This window comes from Mastacembelus armatus, chromosome 1 (assembly GCF_900324485.2).
Source record: "Mastacembelus armatus chromosome 1, fMasArm1.2, whole genome shotgun sequence".
NCBI classification, from domain to species: domain Eukaryota; kingdom Metazoa; phylum Chordata; class Actinopteri; order Synbranchiformes; family Mastacembelidae; genus Mastacembelus; species Mastacembelus armatus.
The window spans coordinates 15,545,946-15,554,324 of NC_046633.1; the positions used below are offsets into that span (position 1 = coordinate 15,545,946).

The window sequence follows — 8,379 nt, forward strand, 5'->3', positions numbered from 1 at the left end:
TGACTCATATTGAGACCTTCTGCTTTCTTTCTGTTGGCTAAGTAGAACTCAAATATTAACCTTCTTAGTAGGATTGTAATGATTTGCAGCTGAAACCTTGTCTACATGTTAAAATTGTAGTGTGTTTGGAATGAAAGCAACTGAATGTGAATCACTGAATATCCTTTAATGTATCAAATATGCTTAAACCAAATGAGGCCATAAGAATGAGCTAATACAGTAGGCTTTACCTGTTTTTATAATGTTCTTATATTTAAATTTTGAGCAGCTGCCATGTGTGCTTTTGGCCCATTGGATTACACCTAAAAAAATACATAATGTAAACATATCCATCACTTTTTCATTTGCAGGTCACTGGTTTAAAGAAATTTTCTAAATTTTAAAAGAATGATAAATATTGTATATTTGCCATGTGTGTTATATCTGAGCTCCACTGATGATAGCTTTTTATAACCTTTTATAACCTGGGAGACTCAGAATTAATTAATTCAGAGTTGGTTGAACTAATTCTGATTCTGTTGTTTTGGACTCAAGAGTTTCATAGAATAAAAAAAAAAATTATAAACTGTGGAAGTGGCTTTATTAGGCCTGGCATTGATTGAGGCCCTAAAACAAAGTTTTGTTTGAAACATTTCATTCTGCCTGTTTTCCAAAGATGGAACAAGCACTCCGGTCAAAATTTGCCCCAAGGTAAAAAAAAATAAGGGGTTACCCTGGTGGGATCATGTTTTCGCACATACCAGTGGGACATACAATACAATCCAGGAAGACAACACCATAAAAGTCCACTTTTTCTATGTGGACATTTAAGTTGTGCCCCTCATCTTAAAAAGACAGGAAGGAAATACATCACACAGTTAAAAAAAGTTAAGTTAAAAATAAGTGGCTAAATGCAAATGGTTAATTATAAAATGTGTGACAATCAGGACTCCACCTCCACATCAAAACTATAATATAGCTCAGATATTGTAAACTACTGAACAGAGTTTGCTGACAACACCCACAGTACGGTAAGAGCCCTGAATTCTCTACCATCTGCAACTAATACTTTGAGTAATGAGTAATCTCCCACATCAAATCCTTGCTTTTCCTATTTATTATCTCAGTAACATCCAGTTGATATAGAAATTATTCATTCAAGGTTTGTATTGTTTGACTGTCATGTTATTTTCTCTCACTGTTAAATTTGTTCATGCAGATGGCACGGCTGTGGCAACTCATTCTCCTGCGCTGGGCATGCAGTCCTCTATGTCTGTGTCTGCCACCCAGTGTGAGCTTCATTGGTACACCACAGGAGTGTAAAAATGCTCACTTTGTCCCTGGTTACAATCTGGGTGGAGAAGGCTTCGACATCGTCACAATGGAGCGGAAAGGTGCCTATGTCATCGACACTGAAACGTGGAACCTTGGCAATGGCACATGCAGGCTTTATAGGAACAGCTACATGAACAATGAAGAGCAGAAGGTCCCAGTTTCTCTGATTGACTGGAGGATCCAACCCAAGTGCAGTTTAAAGGTCTCCAGTACACTCTATGATTCTGTTGAAACTCTTGTCAATGACTCCACGTCGTCAGTGTCAAATGATTGGAAAATGGGCCTTGATATCCCAGTAGACCACAATGTCACGATTGGAGTTGGTTTTGGAGGCTCCCACTCCAGAGTTGCTTCCTTTGCCATACAAAAGTCAAAACAAGATCGCTACAACTTCTTTTCCCATTCTATCAACTGTAAATTCTATGGGTGAGTATGAAATAAAATTAATAAACTGGGAACTGTGAATAAAATGCAACTTAACTTATTTTTACATTTCCTGTGCTCCACAGCTACAGACTGACAACAAATCCCACATTGAGTCCTGAATTTAAATCAGCCATCAGTTCCCTTCCTTCCTATTCACCTAAAACTGAGTCACTGTATCGCAATCTGATCGACACCTATGGTACACATTACATCACACAAGTATTTCTAGGAGGAGAAATAAAAGCCACCACTTCTGTCAGGACCTGTGAGGCTACCATGTCTGGACTGTCGGCAACAGACATAAATGATTGTTTGTCAGTTGAGGCATCAGCTAGCTTTGTAAATAGTGCTCGTATTGAAGCCATGGTCAAACACTGTGAGGGGAAGAAGAAGACTTTAGGCTCTAATCAAAGTTTCAGCAGCAAATATCATGAGCGTAGCACAGAGGTCATTGGTGGAAACATAGAAGGAGGTGATATCTTGTTTGAAGGCCAATCAAATCCCAGTGTCTATAATAACTGGCTTACCTCTCTGAAATCTATACCTGATGTGATCCGATACAATTTAAAGCCTCTGCACATGGTACTGCCAAGTGGTCATCCTGCCTTGGTCGGACTGAAGCGAGAGGTAGAGAAGTACATCAAGAAAAATGCTGTGTTGAAGAAATGTTCAGAATCTTGTCAAATTGGCCACAGATCAAACAAAAGGGATCCTTGTGCTTGTGTTTGCAACAACAATCAGAATATCAAGTCAAACTGCTGTCCTGCTGGAAAAGGTCTCGCAACATTAAAAGTATTTCAGCTTTATGCGGAGGGTCTGTATGGTGATAAATGGACTCAGACAGATGGTTCAGTGCAGGTTAAATATGGTAATCAGATTAAGAACACTATCATCATAAGTAACAATAACAATCCAAAATGGCCAGAAACATTTGAATTTGGACCCATCTCCATCAACATGAAAGACAAACTTGTTTTTAGTGTTTATGATGAGGATACTTACTGGAACAGTGATCTGCTTGGTGAATGCTCATTTGACCTGCATAACGGGAAGGTGACAGACAGTTGCATGTTTAATCATGGCACCTTCTTCTTCTCCTACATAGTGGAGTGTGCACCAAATCTTGGTGGTGACCGATGTGACGAGTACATACCCTCACCCATGAGCCCCTCTCTGGCCGAGGTCTTCTACACCAGAAATGGGGTCCTTGTTGGAGAGTCAGACAGGAGTAAATCTGTCATTGAGATAGGTTGAGGTTGGCTGTTGATGTGAGAAGTGCTGATGACAGGATATGAATTTGATGTATGGTGAATATCTTGCTTATAGTAGTTAATAGGATCTTTTACACTGTTAAGCTTATCTAACACTTCTCCAAATATGTGTTTGTTAGAAACTATTGAAATTTTATGCTTGTTTCTTCTAAGACAATCTGCTAATAAAGCTTAAATAAAGATAACATGGATGTCTGTCTTATTTAAAATGTTTTGCAATTGTGTAGTTAACGTGCAAAACATGCATACAAAAAGCAACAGCACTCAAGGCTTCCATCAAATTAATGTGTTTTAAATTACTGGATCATATTTATTGATGTATTATTGTAGTTATCACTTTAATTTGCAGCTGTGAATTCTTTGCTAAGGATCAAATTAAACAGTATAATTACACTGGATTTTGTCATATATCTGACTCCAAACATTCATCCATTATCTATACCCACTTATTCCTTAACCAGGGTCATCGAGCTCTGCTGGAGCCTATTCCAGCTCTCTTTTGGGTAGGCAGGGGTACACCCTGGACATGGGTTGATTCCAAACAATAACTCCTAAAAACGTTGTAAAGTAAATGTAGAGGATTATTAGCAAGTATGATATTTTCTCCTTATTTAACTTTGGAAGGATATGACTGACAGCATGTTATGTGACATGCTATCTAAATATACTTAAGAGGGAGGTAATAAAGACTAAAGTAAGAAAAAATGGATATGAAAAAAAGATAAGAGTGATAAACAGGAAAATCAGTGTCGTCAGTAACCTCCACCATTGAAACACCTCCTACAGATATATTTCAAGCCTGAAACTTGTCATTTAACCCTCTGGGATCTGAGGATGTTTTGGGGCCCTGTACAAGTGTTGACATGCCTGACATTTGTGCTTTTTTCAGTTGCTTTTAAACATATTAATGGCTAAAGTCTGATAACACTGTAATCAGCACAAACTAGGCTACAATAATATGTGAGCAGCAAGTTTACACATGATTGCGTTTTTGAGAAAACAGTGTTTATGCATGGTTAGTGAAAAACTACAATTTTTAAGTCACTGAAATAAGGCCATAAAACACAAACAGAACATTGGTTCACAAGACTTTGGAGAAATGTATGTTGTAGTGTAAAGTGTTTGCTTCAAAATGATGTGAAAATCATCTTGTTCAGTCATTCACAGAAAACAATACACTGATTGAAATTTTCTAAGACACTTTTTGTTTAGAAAAGGCATATGCAGGAAGGTGTGTCTCACCATGAATATGTCATGTGATTTACCTGAGAAGATAAAAGACCCGCACAAAGAACCGCATGATGAGCCTTTCAGTCAATGTGGCTGAGAGGGGGTTACTGCAACACAATACAATACAATACATTTGAGTCGTGTTTTTCCTCTGAGGAGAAAGTAAACTATTCGTCTCTGTCAGGAACATAAGCGCTTCTTCACCCACGTAACGTGCCATCATCCAAACACACAGAAAAAGTGAGTAAATTCTATAATGAGGTTTGACGTTTTATGTTATTTCTCGGGGGCGTGCACATAATTACTTGGCTCACCTCAAATTATTTCCATATGAACAGTGTGCTCAGTGAGAGACGGGGTCACTTTAGCTGTAATGAGGTGAGACAGGAGAAAACGTACTTCTCCTCGCGTTCATACGGATTAAATAAAAAGTGATGATTTGTTTTCGATTTGAATTCTTTCATTTAAAAGAAAACATTTCAAGCTTTGTAGTCATATGTTTCTTATTTTTATGAGCCAAGTATTCGCTGAGATTCTGGTTGTTTTATTTACGTGTCTGTGAGGAGAAATGACAGAGAGAGAAGACAGAGCGCACCCTGTCTGCTTTCTTTATTTCACAAAAGCACAGCATTTTGTTGTTATTAAGATAGTATACAACTAAAACTAGACCCTTTACAGATTCGAATGATATATTGCTTTTATCTGTACGATCAAAACTGACAGAGTAATTTATGTTTGTTTCAGTGTTATCGGGAGATGCCATAAAACACACCTGATGCGTTGCATTGATGCCAAACAGCAAATATGTCGGACATTACAGGAATTTTTGGATCAAGCTACGACTAAGTTCACATTGTTGCACAAGTGTAAGTATTGTAACAGATAACTCTATCAGAGAGTTTCAGCAGAGAATTTCAAGCTGGTGGTGATGCAGCAAGTAAGATGGGTGTTAAAAAAAAAAATCTGCTGTCTGCATGATATTTGCAATGGAAGAATAAAAAAAAAAAATAGAGAATGTCGCCATGCTTTTGTCTTTCTTGGAGTTTATATGTGGAATATCAGGTCTCCCTTATAGAAATGGAATCAGAAGCTGATGAGCAGTGTGTTTGGTCAGGTTAAGGTTATCTAGGGATGTGAGATATTATTAGGTGGGGCGATTTAATTTTACCAATGTACCAATTTCATTTTTAAAATGTTTATTTTTTTAAATTAACTTTCATGTGCAATCATCTCAAATTTAATCACAAATATATTTGTAAAACTTTCATTCTGTCTCATTGGTGTGCAGCCCCCTGAACTATAGCTAATGGTATTATAGCTACCTATAATAACTGGTAACTATAGCTAATCCTATTCCTCATGCTAAACACTGAAATGAAAATTGTCTATGCCAAAGATGGTTTCACATGAAAGTGGTGGTGTCAGGCTTGGTAGCGAGCGCTCTCTAACCACACACGCGGTGAGAAGGGTCCTGCTGGCAGCAACAGCTTGTTTGGTCCCCGTTTTCAGGTGTGGAGGAGAAGTTAACCCCTCTTCCACACATGAGATGGCGGGAGCACTAGCATCATCACCCAGGACCACACAAATTGAAGCATCAAAAAAATAAAATGTGGAGCGCACCCAGTGCATGCACAAGAACTATTGCTATATTACACCCAATCACACTCATCATGCAGTGTACAATGCCAATAACTAGTATCTCAGTTTGAGCAGAATAGTAACAGTAAAATGTGCTGTCCATATTCTGTCATAGTTCTCAATTAAATGGGACTAAACTGGTATGTTTTATGTTGCTCATTATTGTATACTATTTATGATATAAAATGTTGCAAAGGGATAAGGAATTTGTATGTATTTTGGTGTGTAGTAAGTAATGTTATGCAGGTGGCATAGGTGTACAACCCACTGATTTGGGCCATTGCTGTCAAGTGCCCGGCTTTCTGGTTACGTGTGTACTTATGTTCTCCAACTGGAGTTCATTTCCGGTCATGCCTTAGTGTTTTGGTTTTGATTTTGGTTTCTCCTGGGTTGTCAGGCCCAGTGAGGTGTGGAGCATTTCTGGCTATCATTTTGACCCATTAACAATAGCCCAGAGGGCTGCATACCAATGTGACACAACGATGGTTACGTATTGTAACTCAAGATTCTGTGAATTAGGCACAAACCTCTGGGCCCCCCTGGTCCATTGAACTAGCTGAAGAAAAGGCTGGTTCTACGTTTTGGGAAGATCATGCCTGAACTGCTGCTTATACATGGGTAGCGCAGAGGTGATGAGGTCACTCGGTTCGGATGGAGGAGGCCCACCCCAGATGGGCGTAGACAATTTTCACTTTAATTCTTAGCATAAGGAATGCGATAAGACCCATTAGCAATAGCCCAGCCCAGCCCAGCCCAGCCCAGGCCAGCCCTGCCCAGCCCAGCCCTGCCCAGCCCAGCCCTGCCCAGCCCAGCCCTGCCCAGCCCTGCCCAGCCCTGCCCAGCCCACAGAATCTTGGGTTACAATACATAACCAATGTTATCCTATTACGGTTATGGATTCTATTTTTGAAATATTTTTGCTTTGCTTTGGACTGCTTGTCTTCTGGTTTTCTGTTTCTGTATGTTCCCGACCTACTGCCTATGTTTTCCACTAGCTAGATTCTGAGTTAGTGTGTTTACTTGTACCTTCTGCCAGTCTGTGAGCCCACATTGCACATTTGGGTCCTCTACAGTGGGCATCTATCACTGTTAAGTGATACACTCATGACCAGTGGTATCTCAAATGAGTTGTCTTTTAGCTGAAAAGTGTCCACGTTGTTAACAGGGCTCATAGAGTACTCGGATTTAATCCTTACAGCGGTTAGTACAGTTACAAACTCTGGTTTGTCTTGGTAAACATGATAAACATTAGTATTGATGGAAAAGTACACATTAACAATTGGACATGGGAAGGAAAATTACACATCAACCATGAGAGTTGTTTAATGAACCAGAAAAGATGGAACTGAAACCCAAAGAACAGAAAAATTGATTCATAGAGGAGAAAGAGAGAGCGGTGCTACATACTGCAAGATAAAAAGGTCAAAAATAAAAGGAGAGGAAATAAATAATATGGGCTTGGTCATGCTGCTGGTATGCTAATATAAGCCATCTTATATAGGGTTATATACAAAAATTTCTAGATCTGCCACTGCATCCAATACTAGGCTTCTGTACTTCCTCATCAGTGCTTCATTATTGTTACATAGGTCAAATGCTGTGTAGTGCTATCTTTGTCAGAGCAGTTTACTTCCTTTTAGAAGAGACAGCAGTCCTTTTATTCTTGTTTGACGCAGGTGCAAATGACCACAGTTTAACATCATGATAAAACAAACCTCTCACCTCCCACCTTTGGTTGTCTGAAATGGTGTGCTGTTCTGACGTATCAGTAATAAACTACTGTGGTTGCAGGAACTTCTGACTTTCAGCACTACTGTGCCCCTAGCTGCCCACCTCTTCTCAACCACTCTGACCTCATTGGTGGAGGAATAAAATATGGTCACAGGTCTCTGAACAGCGGTTTACATGGCGTTGGAAGCTGTCTGTAGAGCATCTGTGTTAGGGCAAGATCTACTGATTTGCTGAGTGCCGTCAATCATCCTCTTGCATCAGAGGATCTGGTTGTGGGTGTGTATCTGCTCTACCCTCAGGAGACTAAAATCTGATATGGTGAACAGCATCTGTGTCCCCTTTCAACTGACAGCACTGAAATGAGTTTTTGAGTGTGTGTGTGTCGATGCCAGCAGCAAGCTGTAAATCTTCTACTGTGTGAATGTACATGTGTTCATGAAATGAATGTGGCCCAGTTTTTATTCTTTTATATATACAGGTGTACATGCATTCATCTATTGTACAGTTTCTATGTATATAGATCAGTGTATGTGAATATGTTTGTGTGCATGTGTATTTTCACAGGGCAGACAAGTATGTCCCCTGTGTGTGTGTGTGTGTGTGCGTGTGTGTATTTACAAAAGCACAAAGTGTGCTCTGAAGATCTCAGCCAATCACTCTGTGTATCAGCACACCTGCTCTCTGTGTTATAAATAGACAGTGGATACATCAATTCCCTTGTGTCACACAGCTCAAGTTCAGAAAGTTCTGTTTTAACAGAACAGAGAAG

General features: G+C 39.4%; 1 protein-coding gene across 1 annotated transcript; it reads left to right on the top strand.

Moving 5' to 3' along the window:
* The first annotated feature begins 873 nt into the window (after positions 1 to 873).
* Positions 874 to 3,196, top strand: LOC113128318 (perforin-1-like). Its single transcript, XM_026303562.2, has 3 exons — positions 874 to 1,010; positions 1,199 to 1,740; positions 1,824 to 3,196. The coding sequence occupies exons 2-3, from the start codon at positions 1,199 to 1,201 to the stop codon at positions 2,992 to 2,994; spliced, it is 1,713 nt and encodes a 570-aa protein (XP_026159347.1). The 5' UTR covers positions 874 to 1,010; the 3' UTR covers positions 2,995 to 3,196.
* The last annotated feature ends 5,183 nt before the right edge of the window (positions 3,197 to 8,379 follow it).